This window comes from Neophocaena asiaeorientalis, unplaced genomic scaffold, assembly GCF_003031525.2.
Source record: "Neophocaena asiaeorientalis asiaeorientalis breed wild unplaced genomic scaffold, Neophocaena_asiaeorientalis_V1.1 scaffold82, whole genome shotgun sequence".
NCBI lineage: Eukaryota > Metazoa > Chordata > Mammalia > Artiodactyla > Phocoenidae > Neophocaena > Neophocaena asiaeorientalis.
The window spans coordinates 8,210,080-8,227,902 of NW_020173068.1; the positions used below are offsets into that span (position 1 = coordinate 8,210,080).

General features: G+C 43.4%; 1 protein-coding gene across 3 annotated transcripts in view; it reads right to left on the reverse strand.

Moving 5' to 3' along the window:
* The window catches only part of NDRG3 (NDRG family member 3), a 77,494-nt gene that overhangs the window by 52,866 nt on the left and 6,805 nt on the right, over window positions 1-17,823 (reverse strand). For 2 of the 3 annotated variants that reach the window (XM_024743162.1, XM_024743165.1), the window contains exon 2: window positions 6,444-6,545. In XM_024743162.1, the coding sequence (XP_024598930.1) occupies window positions 6,444-6,500 (57 nt within the window). In that variant the 5' untranslated portion in view covers window positions 6,501-6,545. Of the gene's footprint in view, window positions 1-6,443; window positions 6,546-8,082; window positions 8,106-17,823 lie in introns of those variants that run through there. The other variant, XM_024743163.1, reaches the window with a different exon arrangement.

The window sequence follows — 17,823 nt, forward strand, 5'->3', positions numbered from 1 at the left end:
GGCATAGAGTTGCTTGGAGTAGTCTCTTAGGATGCTTTGTATTTCTGCAGTGTCTGTTGTAACTTCTCCTTTTTCATTTCTAATTTTATTGATTTGAGTCCTCACCCTCTTCTTCTTGATGAGTCTGGCTAATGGTTTATCAATTTTGTTTACCTTCTCAAAAAACCAGCTTTTAGCTTTATTGTTCTTTGCTATTGTTTTGTTTCTATTTCCTTTATTCCTGCTCTGATCTTTATGATTTCTTTCCTTCTGCTAACTTTGGGTTTTGTTTGTTCTTCTTTACTTCATTCATTTAGTTGCTTTTCTGGGGTTTTATCTTGTTCCTTCATCTGGTACATAGCCCTCTGCCTTTTCATCTTGTCTACCTTTCTGTGAATGTGGTTTTTGTTCCACAGGCTGCAGGATTGTAGTTCCTCTTGCTTCTGCTGTCTGCCCTCTGGTGGATCCAGAGTTTCTGAATGATGTTCATTAGCTGGTCCTCAGTTGAGCGTGGTCAACTGAAGCCAAATTCTCTGAACTCATTAAAAATTCAATACTACTGGGGACTTCCCTGGCAGTCCAGTGGTTAAGACTCTGCACTTACACTGCAGGGGGGCTCGGGGAACTAAGATCCTGCATGCAACGCAGCATGGCCAAAAAAAGAAAAATTCAATACTACTCACTAGGTAGATTCTGGAAAGAGAAAGACCTCCCTGGGGACTTATTTGTCTCTTATATTTGTGGTACAAGGTTCCACTCCAACAAAACTTCCAAAAGTTTCAGGCTCTGTGTGCTTTGTTTTTATTTTCTGTCCATTTTGAATATACCATTAATTCCATGTTCAGAGAGATTCTTGCACTAAGCAGACTTAAGTAGCAGAAGGGGATTCAAGAAAAAAAATTTTTAAATAGAATAATGTGGAGGAAGGGGGAAAAAAAGAATAACTCAAGGAAAAAAGTCATTACTGCAAGTTGCAGTCAAGGTAGAAGCCAACTAAGGGGAATGTTTCCTGGTGGAGGCTCAGTGCCAAATGCAGAAGGTAAATGAAGCAGCTCAAGAAAGTGAATTAAAAACAAGTAATTCTTTCAGTTCAAGGCTGGAGAATAAGCAAAAAGCAACTGAGAATACATCAGTGTATGAAGAGAAGTATGAAATAAGGCGGGGAAGGTAAGGAGGAAAGTTTGAAAAACAAGGAACTGCTAGAGAGCAGAGAAATGTAATTTCCCAACGTGAGATCTAATCAATGCACAGAGTTGTCAAAAGACAGAAAGCAACAATATAATGGAAAGACAAGATACATAAGACCTTAGAACCAACTACCAACAGGAAGAGATTTGGGGCAAATCTACCTGTTCTGTGAACTTGATGTGGGGGGCTGTGTCTGATTCACCACTCTGTTCCCACTTCTGGCACTTAGTAAATGCAATGAATATCATTTTGGAAGAGATTATGAGCATCTCAAAATAGAGATAATCTGAGCAAGAAATGAATACCAAAGAGGAAGCGTTACCTGCAATTGATGAGCTCGGAACTAAAGTGAGGAGGAGTTGTTACAACAGTAAAAGTTTTAGAAACAAGCTGATTGAAAACAGTCAAAGAGAATAAAATATGGCATTTCTACTAAAAAAGGACAATAATCTTTTTTGGATTATTGTAGAAAGGAGAAAGATGGGGAATTGTGCAAGCAATGCTGCACTTCACAAATACTCTTTAATGAAAATGTCAGTAAATCTGTGGGGGGTTTTTGCTTTTGTTTTTAATTTATTTATTTAACTTATTTATTTTTGGCTGTCTTAGTTCTTCGTTGCTGTGCGCAGCTTTCTCTAGTTGTGGCGAGCTGGGGCTACTCTTCGTTGCAGTGCAAGGGCTTCTCATTGCACTGGCTTCTCTTTTTCTGGAGCACAGGCTTTAGGCGCGCGGGCTTCAGTAGTTGCGGCATGTGGGCTCAGTAGTTGTGGCTTGCGGGCTCTAGAGCACAGGCTCAGCAGTTGTGGCACACAGGCTTAGCTGCTCCACAGCATGCGGGATCTTCCCAGACCAGGGCTCGAACTCGTGTCCCCTGCACTGGCAGGCAGATTCTTAATCACTGCGCTACCAGGGAGGCCCTGTGTTGTTTTTTTAAAAGAGACGTTGGCATAAATCCTTTGGCCTGTCTCTGTTGTCCTGCAGGTTACAAAAATGCTCATCCCTGGGTTCTCCCTGCTTCCTCTTATAATATCCTCCCTTAGGGTTTACCTCACTTTCTACTGTAACAACCAAAGCAAATAACTTGTTTCTGTTCCCCCCACTAAGTATTTATTCCCCTTCTTGATAGGTCCTCAATTTTGCTGAAGCCAACTGTGTTCTACTATTTATTTTCTCAAGCCTGGTCTTCAGCTTTCACAGGCTCGGCAGTATCTGAACTAACATTAGGTAGAGGAGGGCAGGGAAAATGAAGCACAAACCAGCCAGCTCTCCTGCTTGTACAAGGTCTGTTGGGTGAAGAGGTTGGAACAACCAGCTACAAGAGGCAGCATATGGTGGGAAGAGCCCTAGACCCCCTGATCCAGGCTGAAGTCAACAGCTGTGGGGTCTAGCCCCGGCTTCACCACCTCACTAGACACCAACGTTAGACAAGTCATATAACCTCTCTGAGCCTCATCTGTAAAATGCAGCTAAAAATACCTTTAACTACCTACTTCACAAGAGGTCAGGAGATTCAAATTAGATCGTATTTGTGAAAGTGCTCTGAAAATGGTTAGATGTTATTTTTTTAAAGATCATTTCACATTCCTGTGCGATATCTGCCTCCAAAATAACAAACAGAAGTGCTGGCAGGTGCCTCTTTTCATCACTGGAGCCAAGACAAGCATGGCAAGATGACCCACTTCTTCACCATTCTGAGCCGTCGACAAAATCACAGGCATACTAAAAGTAAATGGGAAAAGTACCAACAAACAAGAGAAAAGTTAACAGAAGCCTTGCTTAAAGCTATTTTGAGAATGCTTCCTTATAGTCAGCTCAGGACAAATTTCTGCATTACAGGTTGGGTCTAGACTTCCTTTCCCTCCCTGAAGCCTGGAAGGGCACAGCGATGTCTCTGGCTAAGAGTGTCTATGAGGAGAACGCACAGAAAGATGAAGTGAAATAATACGTGCCTCTAGGCTTCTCCTTAAAGAGAGAGGGCAAGCCTCAGAGGTGATGCCAAAATGTCTAGTGTGAACACAGTGGAAAGGCCTCAGGTTGTGGAGTAGGAAAGATTTGGGTTTCAGTCCTGGCTTGGCCACTTACTGACGGGGCAAGCCCATCTTTCAGTCAGATTTTCATCTGCTAAGTGAGGAATACTATCTACTTCAAAGGGATATTCTGATGATTAAAAGAGAGAAGGTATGTAAAGCACCTGGCACATAAAAAGTGCTTAATAAATAACAGCAGGATAGGCTATTAGGCAAAATAAAACTTCCCCCCAAAATTTCAAGACATCTCCTATTCAAACCTGGAGGCTTATACCCTAATAGCAGTGGTTCTCAAATGGGGAGATTCTGCCCCCACCCCCCGCCAGGAGACATCTGACAATATTTGGAGACATTTTTGGTTGTCATGACTCCAGGGTACTACTGGCATCTAGTGGGTAGAGGCCAAGGATGCTGTTAAACACCCTACAATGCACAGGACAGTCTCCCACAGTACATAATTATCTAGCCCAAAACTCTTACAGTGCCAAGATTGAGAATCCTGCCATACAGCAGGGGTTCTTAGGTACACAATCTGAGTAAAGCTACTTCAGCTTTCTTAGCCCTAGTTTCCTCATCAGCAATATGCGAATAAATTGATGTGTGTGTCCTACATCGCCAGGCCTTTGGGAGGATCAGATGAAATAACGGATGAGAAGCATTATCACCATTATACCTTTCAAAATAATGCAAAAGCACCCACTTATTGGGCAAAGGTAGAAGCACTGATATAGTGGGGGAGTGTGGGGTGTGATGCGGTAGAATTCTTTGGGAATGATACCATCTAAAGAGGGCCCTCTTGCCAATCTACTTCAGTAAAGCTTGGCTAGGGCAAGGGAGTGCTCATGAATAGTGATGGGCTAGAAGCACTTCCCAGGAAGAGGAGGGAGGGAGATAGAGCGTGGGAAGTGGGCACAGGCTTATCAAAGAAGAGCTAACAGATTTGTGGAAGTGAGACAGCGCTTGGTATCTTAGACTGCTCAGGCTGCCTGAGTGGCTTAAACAACAGAAATTTATCTTCTCACAGTTCTGGAGGCTGGAAGTCCAAGATCAAGGTTCCAGCAGGGTTCAGTTTTTGGTGAGAGCTCCCTTCTTGGCTTGCAGATGTGTCCTCACCTGTCCAGGAGTGGGAGTGGAGGGTGGATCTCTCTCTTTTCCTCTCCCCCACTCTTCTTATAAGGCCACCAATTCTACTGGATTAGGGCTCTACCATATGACCTCATTTAACCTTAGTCACCTCCTTAAAGGCCTTATCTCCAATAAAGTCACACAGGGAGCTAGGGCTTCAACATATGAATTTTAGGGGAGGGGACACAATTCTGTTCAGAGAACTTGGGCACACATCAGACATAGCTGAGGAATCACTATGGCCTCAGAGATGAGGACCCAGATGTTAATTCAATGCTTTTCCGTGGTTATGGTCACCAAATCTTTTCTTTTCCAGCTGCCTTCTCTACGAGGTATCCAGTCAATTAACTCCTGCAACTCTTTTTTTTTTTGGCCACGCTACGCGGCACGCAGGATCTTAGTTCCCCGACTAGGGATCGAACCCGCACCCCCTGCAGTGGAAGTGCAGAGTCTTAACCACTGGACCGCCAGAGAAGTCCCTCCTGCAACTCTTCATGTAGGTGCCTCAGGCATCCTGTGGACTTCTGGGGTCAAGGAAGAATCCTCCTCTTATCCTGTGTCCTAGTCCTCAAATGTCTGAGATCCATCAGGTCATGGGTTTCCAACACTGTCTAATCACAATCACTTTAGGCATGGTTCTCAATTTTGGAAGCTGTTAAAAAAGTTCACCCCAGACCAGTTCAATTAGAACCTCTGGAGGTAGGACTGAGGCATCGGTCATTTTTAAATCTCCCCAAGTAATTCCAATAAGCGGCCAAGGTTGAGGACCACTGATTATAGAGAAGTGTGTGTGTCCTGTCCCCCTCCCCTCAGATTCCAATTTAGTTGTTCTAGAGTGGGGCCCAGGAATCTGTATTTTTAAGCAATTCCCCAGCTGATTCTGACTATCAGCCAGGTTTAGGATAGGTTACTACCTTCCTGAAGCTAAACTGCCTACCCCCACTTGCCCTGTAACTATTCATTTCTGTGGCTATACATAAGCTTTACAGATGCAGATTTTATTTCCTTCCTCCTCTTTGCAGCAAAGCATTTTGGGGACAGCTCTTCACATGCACCAAAAGACAGTGCTTAAAGGAGAGAGTTTTCTGAAAACATGAAGGGAAGCAGCAGAAGAAACCAAATGGGGGTTTTAAAAAAGTGTGCAGCTTGCCAAGGGAGAGAGCAAGAAATCTGGTGAAAGATAAAGGAAGGAGTGGGAGTGGGGATGGAGATGAGGTCACAGGGACGAAAATGGGGTTGACAGGTTTCAACAGCAAATTAACGAACACGCAGTAAATCAACGGCCCCAGAAGTTGTAGGTGAAGGGCCTTGCTTTGGGCAAAAGAGATAACAGGCAACAACATCTTCTGGTATAGCCCCTGCCCCCATCCTGACCTCACCCATCTTTACCCTTACTCTCCAACAATACTTCCCTCAGGAAAGGATGCCATGGACTCATCCACACCAAGCTAGAACAGTATTTTAATAGGGGACCATGACAATAAACCAAAAGAATAGGGCTGAAAAGACAGAATTTCAGGCGCATTTACTGAATGGAGAGGGAGAGGAGAGCGGATAAGCCTTTCTTAGCTTTTTGGTAACTCCCACCATCACAGCACTCTTCACTTGCTGAATCCTGGTGGCTGTTAACTATGACGCTTATTGTGTAGTTCTCTGACACGAACATAAAAATGAGGTGTATTACCAACATCCAGGCATCCCTGATGAAAACCTCAACGTAGACAGAAAGGTCACACCACAGACTTGACAAATTTTAAAGAGAGCACTGCAGCCTGTGTACATCACCAGCCATGGATGTTAAGTTTTCCTTACAGAAATTGAAAGTCAAGACACTTGGATTCCAAGTCAAACCCACTCTCACACTCTCTGCTTAACATCTCTATCTGCAAAACAAGAAAATTCCAAGGATAACTTGACTGAATTTGGCCAGTGGAAACAAAAGTAGGAAGAAAGGGAGGCAAGACATCAAGAAGAAGGTTAAGCGATAGATTTTTTAAAGTATTCTCTCCATAGAAAGTCAAGTTAAAGGTGTTCTGAGTTAGTTACTACTTAGATAATATAGAAAATGAACTAATCACAGAAGAAAAGAATTACATATATTCTAGTGACAACAGCAGTCTTTACCTTATCATTGAGAAGTGGTTTGATCTCTGTGAGTTGAACATCCTGAAGTTCATCCATGAGGACAGATGAGGGCAGAGGATTCTCAAGAATAAATCAGTAACTCTGAAACAGAAGAGAAGTGAAGCAAAAGGCTTAAACTAGGAGCTGGAAACATAACAGTCACACTACATCCATTCATTCAAATGTCAGAGCTTAGTATGTGTCATGCATGGCTCAGGGTGCTGAAGACACATTAGACTAGATGCTTAGGGCAAACAGACTCTAAAGTGGCCTCCGTGATCTCTGTACCTCCTAGCATTCACACCCATGCATAATTCCCCACCCCACCAACTGAGTGTGGGTGGGACCCATGGCTTGCTTTTAGCCATTAGAATATGGCAAAAGTGATGGCATGTACATGAGTATCTGTGTATGATTACATTACAAAAATATTTAACATCTGTCTTGTGGAGAGACACACTTTCCCCTGCTGGTTTTGAAGAAGCAAGTTGGCATGTTGTGAGAGGGCCATGTGGTAAGAAACAGCCTCCAGCCAAAAGAGCAAGAAACCGGGATGCTCAGTCCAACCACTTGCAAGGAACTGACGGCTGCCAACAACCATATGGGCCTGGAAGTGGATCCTTCCCCAGTCGAGCCTCAGATGAGAAGCCAGCCCTGACCGGAACCTTGACTGCAGCCTTGCAGAGGACCCAGTCAACCCAGCTGGAATCCCAACCCCCTGAAACTGAGATGATAAATGTGTGTTGTTTTAAACCACTAAGGTTGCAGGAATATTTTTATGCAGCAAAGATACTTAATACAATAGTCTTTGCCCTCGTGGAGAATCCATTTTAGTTACTTTGCATAAGTGAGGGAACAACACTGCTCACAGTTACACTTCAGAAAGCAACAGTCTGGAGGGTGGATTAAGGGAGGACAACAATTGCAGGTTAATGCTGTAGCCTAGGATAAACAGAGAAACCAAGGCTAAGCTCACCAGCCTTCACCTGGGGAATCAAAGCAGTAGATGGAGGGTATGGTAGCCAGCCTCCACCATGGCCTCCAATGAGCCCAAGGGTCCTTGACTCCTGATACCTGCACTCATGTGTAATCTCCCATCCAAAAACATCAGGGATGGCCTGTGTAAGTACCAGAATATGGCAGAAGCAACAGTATGTGACTTCTGAAGCGACAATATAAAAGGCATCGTGACTTCTGTTTTAAGACACTGTAGTCTTGATTCATTAGCTCTGGGGGAAGCCAGTCACCATATAGTGAGGACATTCAAGTAGCCCTCTGGGGAAGAGAACCAACTTGTCAGAACCAACCTACCAGCCATGTGAGTGAGCCACCTCGCAAGTGGATCCTCCAGCCCCAGCCAAGACTGCAGATGACTGCAGCCCTGGAGACATCTGACTGCAACCTCCTGAGAGATCCTGAGCTGCCCTGCCAAGCCTGCTCCCCAATTCCTGACCCAGAACCATGAGACATAATACATAACTTTGTTTTGGAGTGATTTATTACATAGCAATAGATAACTAACACAAAGAGGGAGAAGTTAGGGAAAGTTGGAATAGAGAGGCAGAGCCTCCATCCTACTGTACAGGACGCCACGGGCAGAGGCTGCAGATACTGGATACTGCATGCAAGTGATGCCCACCCAGACTCCAAAGCTCTCGGCTTCATCTCCTCTGCCTCGGCCCTGCAGGAAAAATGCTAAATTCATGAGTTGGGAATTCAGACGTTCAACAACCATTTATTGAGTACTCACTGTGCAAAGCATTATGGACGATATAAAGAAGGTCCCTGCCTTCCAGGAGCTTACTAAAGAGTAGAGATGACAGCTATCTATAAAGCTAACTACAAAATGAGAAGTAAGAAGAAGAGCCAGAGGAGTTCAAAGGAGGAGCAATTACTTCTGATTGGTGGGAATCCTTCACAAGATACTACTTTATTATATTAATCCACTTTTCTGTTCTTCCCTCCAGAGGTAGGATGTATGGCTTTGACTTGGTTAGCTATGGAGAGGGTATGTGTTCCAGGCAAACTCTTAACTATTAATGACCAATACACCAAAATAAATCCTGCTCTCAACTATGACCACATTAAGGCTGGCTAACAAAACCTCTTCTACCATTACTCTGAAGAACCCAGAGGGTGCCAACAGGGACCACTGCTCAAACTATGGACCCTACATGCCAACATGAGGACCCCAAACATTTGTGCCAGTTAGACAGCACAAGCCCGATATTAAACCTCCCTATAGGACGTGGTTCTTTTCTCAGATCCCAGGTATTCTATAAACTTGATTGAGCTACTGAATGCCCAGAAACTGAATTTTTATTATTTTATTTTCATATCAGTCACACTTCAAAACGGGATGAGATGGCTTGAACTTTTTATCACCAATTTCAGCCAGCATCTAAAATTTCTCTTTTATAGTCCCCACTTCAACCCAGTTAACTCCCAAAATATTGGCCTAACTGGGATCTACTCACTGTGTTTATTAATCACACTATAAATTGTGGCTACTTTTCATTTGGATTTCACTACTTATCAGTAATTTAAAATGGCAATTTCAAACTTCTCCTTCCTATTTAAAAGTAATGTGTGCTCACTTTAGAAAATGCAGAAACCATGGAATAATGAAAAGATGTTTTACTCACAGCCCTTCCTTCTAAAAACCACCACTGTTAACATTTTAGTCTATTTCCATTTTCCCCTCATGTAAAATGGTGATTTCCTGAAACTGTTTTTCCAACCCACCTCTTTATTCCTTACTTTAATTCACTCATTTGAAAGCAGGGCACTGCAAGATGTTAATTTTTCAAATGTGACTCCACGGGGGGAGGCCTGTCAAGGAGCCTCAGGGACAGAGGGAAGCCTGCGGCGCCTCCAAAGTGACGCATTCACCTAGTGTTCCCATGCATTATTTAAAGATGAAGAAATACGCAGTTTGTGCCAGGACAAACACTTAAACAAGGGCACAAATTAAGTGAGAAGGCTGTCCCTGTCATCCAGGCCCAATGCAGTCAAGGCAGGACACTGTGACTTAGGAACTGGCAACAAGACAGTAGATGTTCACCTTCCACATCACAGGGGACCCAACATGTTCTTCCGGAGACTCAGAGGAGACTCAATTTTTGCTCAGTTCTCACTGCCCTTGAACCCTTGCCAATGAGCTGTTTTATAACACCTATAAGAAAACTAAGATCACATGGTGGAAAACTCCATCTCCAGATCCCTCAGCTCCACAGACTGGTTCCCTCCTGGGGATCTAAGGCCTGCAGTGCCCTCATCTGCACAAATGATATGGCTGCCAGTTCCCATCCTGGAACTAAGAGCTATTAATATTTTTAAGAGGCTAGTAGGGATTTCATAAACTGAAGTAGATAAGAACTCTTTTCCAGTTTTATGAGATAGAGGGGAGAGTGACAAGTAAAAAACAGCCATCCTCAAACTGAGGAAGCAAACCCTGTATCAAAAGGCTAGAAAGGGAAAGAGGAAAAGTATACTCTGTGCCAGAAATTATAATCTAAAGACCTTATGTTTAATTCTCCTCCTCCCAGAAGTTATGTTTAACACTCCTCCCAAGTAGATATATTCATTTCTTACTTTATAAGCAAAAAACTTAGGCTTAGAGAAGTTAAGTGACTTTTCCAATATCCACATCTAGGTAAGTAACAAGGCAAGGATTTAAAAACCTTTGCTTTTCCCACTATACCATAATGTCTATGCCAGACCCCCATCTACTGGTTGTAGGACCCTGGGCAGGTTTCCTCCACTCTCCCCACACAGGCACCTCCTTGAAATAAAGGTGACAGAAACTCAGAGCAATCCTACACCACCCATGACTCAGATGCCTCAGACTGAAGGTTTGAGTCACCACACCAGGACAAGAACTCTCATTATCTCAGTAGTTAGCTGAGGACAAGGAGAACAAGAAATGAGTAGGGAAAAGTGAAGCAAAATCCCAGCTATTACTTGGTACCCAGTTTCTGAAAAGAGGGCTATTTCTTGCTTGTTTTCAGTATTATGAGCCTCAAACTTTAATGTACAATCAATCACCTGGGGATCTTGTTTAGGATCTCAGATATAATCAGTTTTGAGCAATGACAGTCCAATATATGACCTCATCAGCTGAGGAGAAGTGGGTATCATCTGAGGTGAAGGTGAAGAAATGAAAGGCTTGATTATTAGCAACAATCCCTAATAGAGATGATGAGGGCGGGGTAGAGATAGACTCTGTTAATCTAATTTCATCCTGCCTTCAACCAAAAATGATTGCAATAAATTAGATGGGGTTTTAAAAATATTCAACAGGCCAGACCAACTAGAGGGGGAATACATTGGAGAAAGAGAGAAGATTGCTGCAGAAATCGAGCTGAAAGATGACAAGAGTCTGACCATGCTATTGGAATCACAGAGATAAAGAAAAAGGGAGATAGCCTCATTCACCAGAGGGCAGAGAGCAGAAGCAAGAAGAACTAAAATTCTGCACCCAGTGGAAGGAAAACCACATTCACAGAAAGATAGACAAGATGAAAAGGCAGAGCCCTTTGTACCAGATGAAGGGATAAGATAAAACCCCAGAAAAACAACCAAATGAAGTGGAGACAGGCAACTTTCCAGAAAAAGAATTCAGAATAATGATAGTGAAGATGATCCAGGACCTCGGAAAAACAATGGAGGCAAAGATCGAGAAGATGCAAGAAATGTTTAACAAAGACCTAGAAGAATTAAAGAACAAAGACCTAGAAGAGTTAAAGAACAAACAAACAGAGATGAACAATACAATAACTGAAATGAAAAATACACTAGAAGGAATCAATAGCAGCATAACTGAGGCAAAAGAACGGATAAGCAACCTGGAAGACAGAATGGTGGAATTCACTGCTGCAGAACAGAATAAAGAAAAAAGAATGAAAAGAAATGAAGACAGACTATGAGACCTCTGGGACAACATTAAATGCAACAACATTTGCATTACAGGGGCCCCAGAGGAGAAGAAAGAGAGAAAGGACCCAAGAAAATATTTGAAGAGATTATAGTCGAAAACGTCCCTAACACAAATTATTCCAGGGATGCAAGGATTTTTCAATATACGTAAATCAATCAATGTGATCAATCATATTAACAAATTGAAGAATAAAAACCATATGATCATCTCAATAGATGCAGAAAAAGCTTTTGACAACATTCAACACCCACTTATGATAAAAACTCTCCAGAAAGTGGGCATAGAGGGAAACTACCTCAATATAATAAAGGCCATATACGACAAACCCACAGCAAACATCATTCTCAATGGTGAAAAACTGAAAGCATTTCCTCTAAGATCAGGAACAAGACAAGGATGTCCACTCTCACCACTATTATTCAACATAGTTTTGGAAGTCCTAGCCACAGCAATCAGAGAAGAAAAAGAAATAAAAGGAATACAAATTGGAAAAGAAGAAGTAAAACTGTCACTGTTTGCAGATGACATGATATTATGCATAGAGAATCCTAAAGATGCCACCAGAAAACTACAAGAGCTCATCAATGAATTTGGTAAAGTTGCAGGATACAAAATTAATGCACAGAAATCTCTTGCATCCCTATACACTAACAATGAAAGATCAGAAAGAGAAATTAAGGAAACTATCCCATTCACCATTGCAACAAAAAGAATAAAATACCTAGGAATAAACACCTAAGGAGGTAAAAGACTTGAACTCAAAAAACTATAAGACACTGATGAAAGAAATCAAAGATGACACAAACAGATGGAGAGATATACCATGTTCTAGGATTGGAAGAATCAATATTGTGAAAATGACTATACTACCCAAAGCAATCTACAGATTCAGTGTAATCCCTATCAAATTACCAGTGGCGTTTTTTACAGAACTAGAACAAAAAGTCTTAAAATTTGTATGGAGAGACAAAAGACTGCAAGTAGCCAACGCAGTCTTGAGGGGAAAAAATGGAGCTGGAGGAATCAGACTCCCTGACTTCAGACTATACTACAAAGCTACAGTAATCGAGACAATATGGTACTGGCACAAAAACAGAAATATAGATCAATGGAACAGGATAGAAAGCCCAGAGATAAACCCATGTACCTATGGTCAACTAATCTATGACAAAGGAGGCAAGGATATACAATGGAGAAAAGACAGTCTCTTCAATAAGTGGTGCTGGGAAAACTGGACAGCTACATGTAAAAGAATGAAATTAGATCACTCCCTAACACCATACACAAAAATAAACTCAAAATGGATTAAAGAACTAAATGTAAGACTGGACACTATAAAACTCTTAGAGGAAAACATAGGATGAACACTCTTTGACATAAATCACAGCAAGCTCTTTTTTGATCTGCTTCCTAGAGTTATGGAAATAAAAACAAAAATAAACAAATGGGACCTAATGAAACTTAAAAGGTTTTGCAAAGCAAAGGAAACTACAAACAAGACGAAAAGACAACCCTCAGAATGGGAGAAAATATTGGCAAACAAATCAACGGACAAAGGATGAATCTCCAAAATATATAAACAGCTCATGCAGCTCAATATTAAAAAAAAAACAACCCAATCCAAAAATGGGCAGAAGATCTAAATAGACATTTCTCCAAAGAAGACATACAGATGGCCAAGAAGCACATGAAAAGCTGCTCAACATCACTAATTATTAGAGAAATGCAAATCAAAACTACAGTGAGGTAGCACCTCACAGCAGTCAGAATGGCCATCATCAAAAAATCTACAAACAATAAATGCTGCAGAGGGTGTGGAGAAGAGGGAACCCTCTTGCACTGTTGGTGGGAATGTAAATTGATACAGCCACTATGGAGAACAGTATGGAGGTTCCTTAAAACTAAAAATAGAACTACCATATGACCCAGCAATCCCACTCCTGGGCATATACCCAGAGAAAACCATAATTCAAAAAGACACATGCACCCCAATATTCACTGCAGCAGTATTTACAACAGCCAGGTCATGGAAGCACCCTAAATGCCCATCGACAGGCGAATGGATAAAGAAGATGTGGTACATATATACAATGGAATATTACTCAGTCATAAAAAGGAATGAAACTGGGTCATTTGTAGAGACATGGATAGATCTAGAAACTGTCATACAGAGTGAACTAAGTCAGAAAGAGAAAAACAAATATCGCATATTAACATATATATGTGGAACCTAGAAAAATGGTACAGATGAACCGGTTTGCAGCACAGAAATAGAGACACAGATATAGAGAACAAACGTATGGACACCAAGGGGGGAAAGCGGTAGGGGTGGTGGTGGTGGTGTGATGAATTTGGAGATTGGGAGATTCTTATTCTAATAAGAACCTGCTGTATAAAAAATAAATAAAATTCAAAAAAAAAAGAAAGAAAAAGGGAGATCTGGGGTATATGGTTGGTAAAAAATAGCCTGAGATCAGAGAAGAGCCAGATTTTGCCACGGTTTCTAGGGATAAAAAAATGATGGCACTGTTAACGGGAATGGGGGAACTGAGACACAATACCAGAGAAATTGGTGAAAAAACCACTTTTGAACCAGAGCTGAAATTTGGCCTTCCAAGAGATACACAGGTAGGAGTCAGAATTAGTGAGGAAAATCTGTAGGCGCTCACCAAACCAGAGACAAGGAGGAGCTGCAGGCCCTGGGTTCTTCTGAAAGACAGCTCAGTGACGGAAAAGAAACAAAGAAAAAGAAAACTCAGAGGGACTTCCCTGATGGCCTAGTGGATAAGACTACGTGCTCCCAATGCAGGGGTCCTGGGCTCGATCCCTGGTCAGGGAACTAGATCTCACGTGCCTGCCACAACTAAGAGTTTGCATGCCACAACTAAGGAGCCCGCGTGCCGCAACTAAGGCCTGGCACAACCTAAAAAAAAGCTCAGAGATGCAAGAGGAAAAGCAGAAATACAACGTCAAAGAAGCCAAGGAAGAAGACCAAGTTACATGGAAGGGGAGGGAAACTGCCAAATGCTGAAGCAGAAAAGAGGAGGAGGACTAAGAAAGGGCCATTAGCGGGAATTCCCTGGCAGGCCAGTAATTAGGACTCCACGCTCTCACTGCTGGGGGCCTGGGTTCAATCCGTGGTTCAGGAACTAAGATCTCACAAGCTGTGCGGCATGGCCAACGAAAAAAAAAGGGGGTGGCGCAGTGGTTGAGAGTCCGCCTGCCGATGCAGGGGACACCGGTTCGTGCCCTGGTCTGGGAAGATCCCACATGCCGCGGAGCGGCTGGGCCCATGAGCCATGGCCGCTGAGCCTGCGCGTCCAGAGCCTGTGCTCCGCAACAGGAGAGGCCACAGCAGTGGGAGGCCCGCGTACCACCCCCCACCAAAAAAAAAATACAGTGTATGGTTTAGAAAGCCAATACTATGTATAGTTCCTTATTGTCTTTTTAAAGTAGCAAAACAATGTTTTTAAGCACTGGAAATCTCAGTGAGCTTTTCTGACTAAATAAACAGTGTAGAGTAAGATAAAAGCCTGAGACCCTCATGTCCCTGGAATCGGGCCAAGTGCAGCCTCCCATTGACTTGCTGAGTGACCCTCAGCTCATCGCTGAACCTCATTAGACTGATAACTTGGTGACCTCTTAGGATTATAGTAAGAGCCCTATGAAGCAGAGGATAGGGGAGTGCTTACCCTGGGGAATATGTAAAGTACTACATTTACAGGGAGCTTTTGGGTCACAGAGTGTCAGTCCTATCAGGGGCCTAAAATGTCATCCTGCCCAGCCTTTTCTCTTGACAGATGGGGAAACTGAGGTCTAGAAAGAAGAAATGCTTTGCTTAGTGCCACTCAGCTAGGTAGGGGCCCACCTAGGTCTAGAGTCCACATCTGATGCGCTCTTTCCATGACTAGAAGAATCAGGGTTTTGGTGCAATAATTAAAAGTCAGTAATCTTGATGATCTTTAAAGGCCCTCTCAGTGCTGACTCTGAGTATCAAAGAACACTGGTGCCTCTCTTGGTCATTTTTGCTTGCACTTAAATTCAGAAATGTCATTTTCTAGATGTTTAATAAGTCATAGTCATGGGCTTTTTAGCATGGAGTACTGAATCTTATTTTTTCTAGATTTTAATGCCATTGACTTTCCCTGTCAAAAGACAATGGCCCGGACTTCCCTGGTGGCACAGTGGTTAAGAATCCTCCTGCCAATGCAGGGGACGCGGGTTTGATCCCTGGTCCGGGAAGATCCCACATGCTGCGGAGCAACTAAGCCCATGCACCACAACTGCTGAGCCTGCGCTCTAGAGCCTGTGAGCCACAACTACTGAGCCTGCGCTGTACAAGCCTCTCCCGCTGCGGAACACAGGCTCGTGTTCCGCAGCAAGAGAAGCCACCACGATGAGAAGCCCGCGCATTGCGAAGAAGAGTAGCCCCCGCTCGCCGCAACTAGAGAAAGCCTGTGTGCATCAGTGAAAACCCAACCCAGCCAAAGATTTAAAAAATAATAATAAAATAAATAAATTTATTTTTTTAAAAAAAGATAATGCCCCCCCCTTACTTTTTTTTTTGCGGTACGCGGGCCTCTCACTGCTGTGGCCTCTCCCGCTGCGGAACACAGGCTCCGGACGCGCAGGCTCAGTGGCCATGGCTCACGGGCCCAGCCGCTCCGTGGCATGTGGGATCCTCCCGGACCGGGGCACGAACCTGTGTCCCCTGCATCGGCAGGCGGACTCTCAAACACTGCGCCACCAGGGAAGCCCTACACTGTCTTATTTTGTCGCTTTTCCCTGTGACCCAGGTAATTTGTTTGGCCTTCATCATGCTTTGCCAGAATGTCCTGACACCCGGCCACTAGCTTGTATTCTAAGGGCAGAATCAGTCACTTTTGGTTTTGGCAAGATTGCAGGCAGATAACCAAACCAAAATGAAGGCAGCAAATGAGGGAGGCACACTAAGGAGACTGACCTGGAAGGGGTCAGCTGGAGCTGGTGCTGAAGCAGTTACGACTGGAAAGCTGCAGGAAGTGGCCAGAGGACTGGCTGGGAAAGTGGACAGTGGTGTTCCTACAGCAAGCTGACTCACGTCCTCTCTTTTTACCTATAAACCCCTGGCTAAATGATTATTACAGCACTTTACAATTTAGGTTAAAGACCTACCATCTCACTGGATTATCACGATGGCACTGAGGTAAAACACTGGGGCACTGCATCATTTCTATTGCAGAGATGAGGAAACTGAGGCTTAAAGAGGTGAAATGGACTGACCAAAAAACACAACTAATAAATGCAATGGCTCGAACCAAAATCCAATTTTCTTCTGATCCCAAATGCTTATTACTCTACACCCTGGACCACAGCTCCTCCCAGGTTATCACACATGGAAAGACCTGGAGGTAAAAAGGAGAGAAATTCAGCTGATTGCCTCGCTGTGCCCATCCCACACTAAGGACCTCTTTATCTCTGGTCCTCAGTTACACTGTGCAGTTAGGATCTGGCCACAGGCTCTAGGATTAAACCTTAATATGAAGTTAATAACAAGAAAGCCCAGATTTGGAACTGGAGTCTGCCTTCACGCATTAATTCAATTGAGTGGGGGAGATTAAGTCTATAAACAAATCACTACAGTTCGAGGCAGGATAAACATGAGCCTGTGAATTGGACAAACTCTAAGGCATTTTCTCAACCTCAGCACCACCGATACTTTAGGCCAGATAATTCTTTGTTGTGGGGTTGTCCTGGGTAGCATGTTTAGTAGCATCCCTGGCCTCCACCCACTGAATGCTAGCAGCACCCTCCTCCCACAGTTGTGACAACGAAACATATCTCCAGGTATTGCCAAATGTCCTCTGGGCGGGCAAAGTCACCCCCAGCTGAGAACCACTGCTCTAAGGGTTACAGGGGCTTACAGCAAAGGTCACTCAATGCAGGTTGTGGTGCTGAGAAAAAGTTTCATGGAGGAGGTAATATTTGAACTGGACCTTGAAGAACAGATACCATTCCTATAGGTCAGGATGAGAGAATAAACGAAGGAATACCAGAAAGGGAGGAGAACGAAAATGCAAGATGATGAGAAAGCACCGCTGGAAAACGTTCCAGTTTGGCAAGAGCAGAAGCGTGCTGTTGGTAATAGGTGATAAAGCTAAAAATGTCCACTGGAGTCAGGTCACAGAGAGCCATCCATCAACTGACAGTTACAAGATACACCCCATAATGAAACAGTCAACAATACAAGATACTACACAGATGTTTAACAGTATTAAATACAAACCAGGGGGCACGAACCCGCGTCCCCTGCATCGGCAGGCGGACTCGCAACCACTGAGCCACCAGGGAAGCCCCAGACCCTCATTTTAACAGTAAGTCTCTCTACAGTCCTCAGCCCTGGATAAGGGCTGTCCACACACCTTGTGTTTTTCTAAAAGGAAAAGAGCAGCACCCCTCACA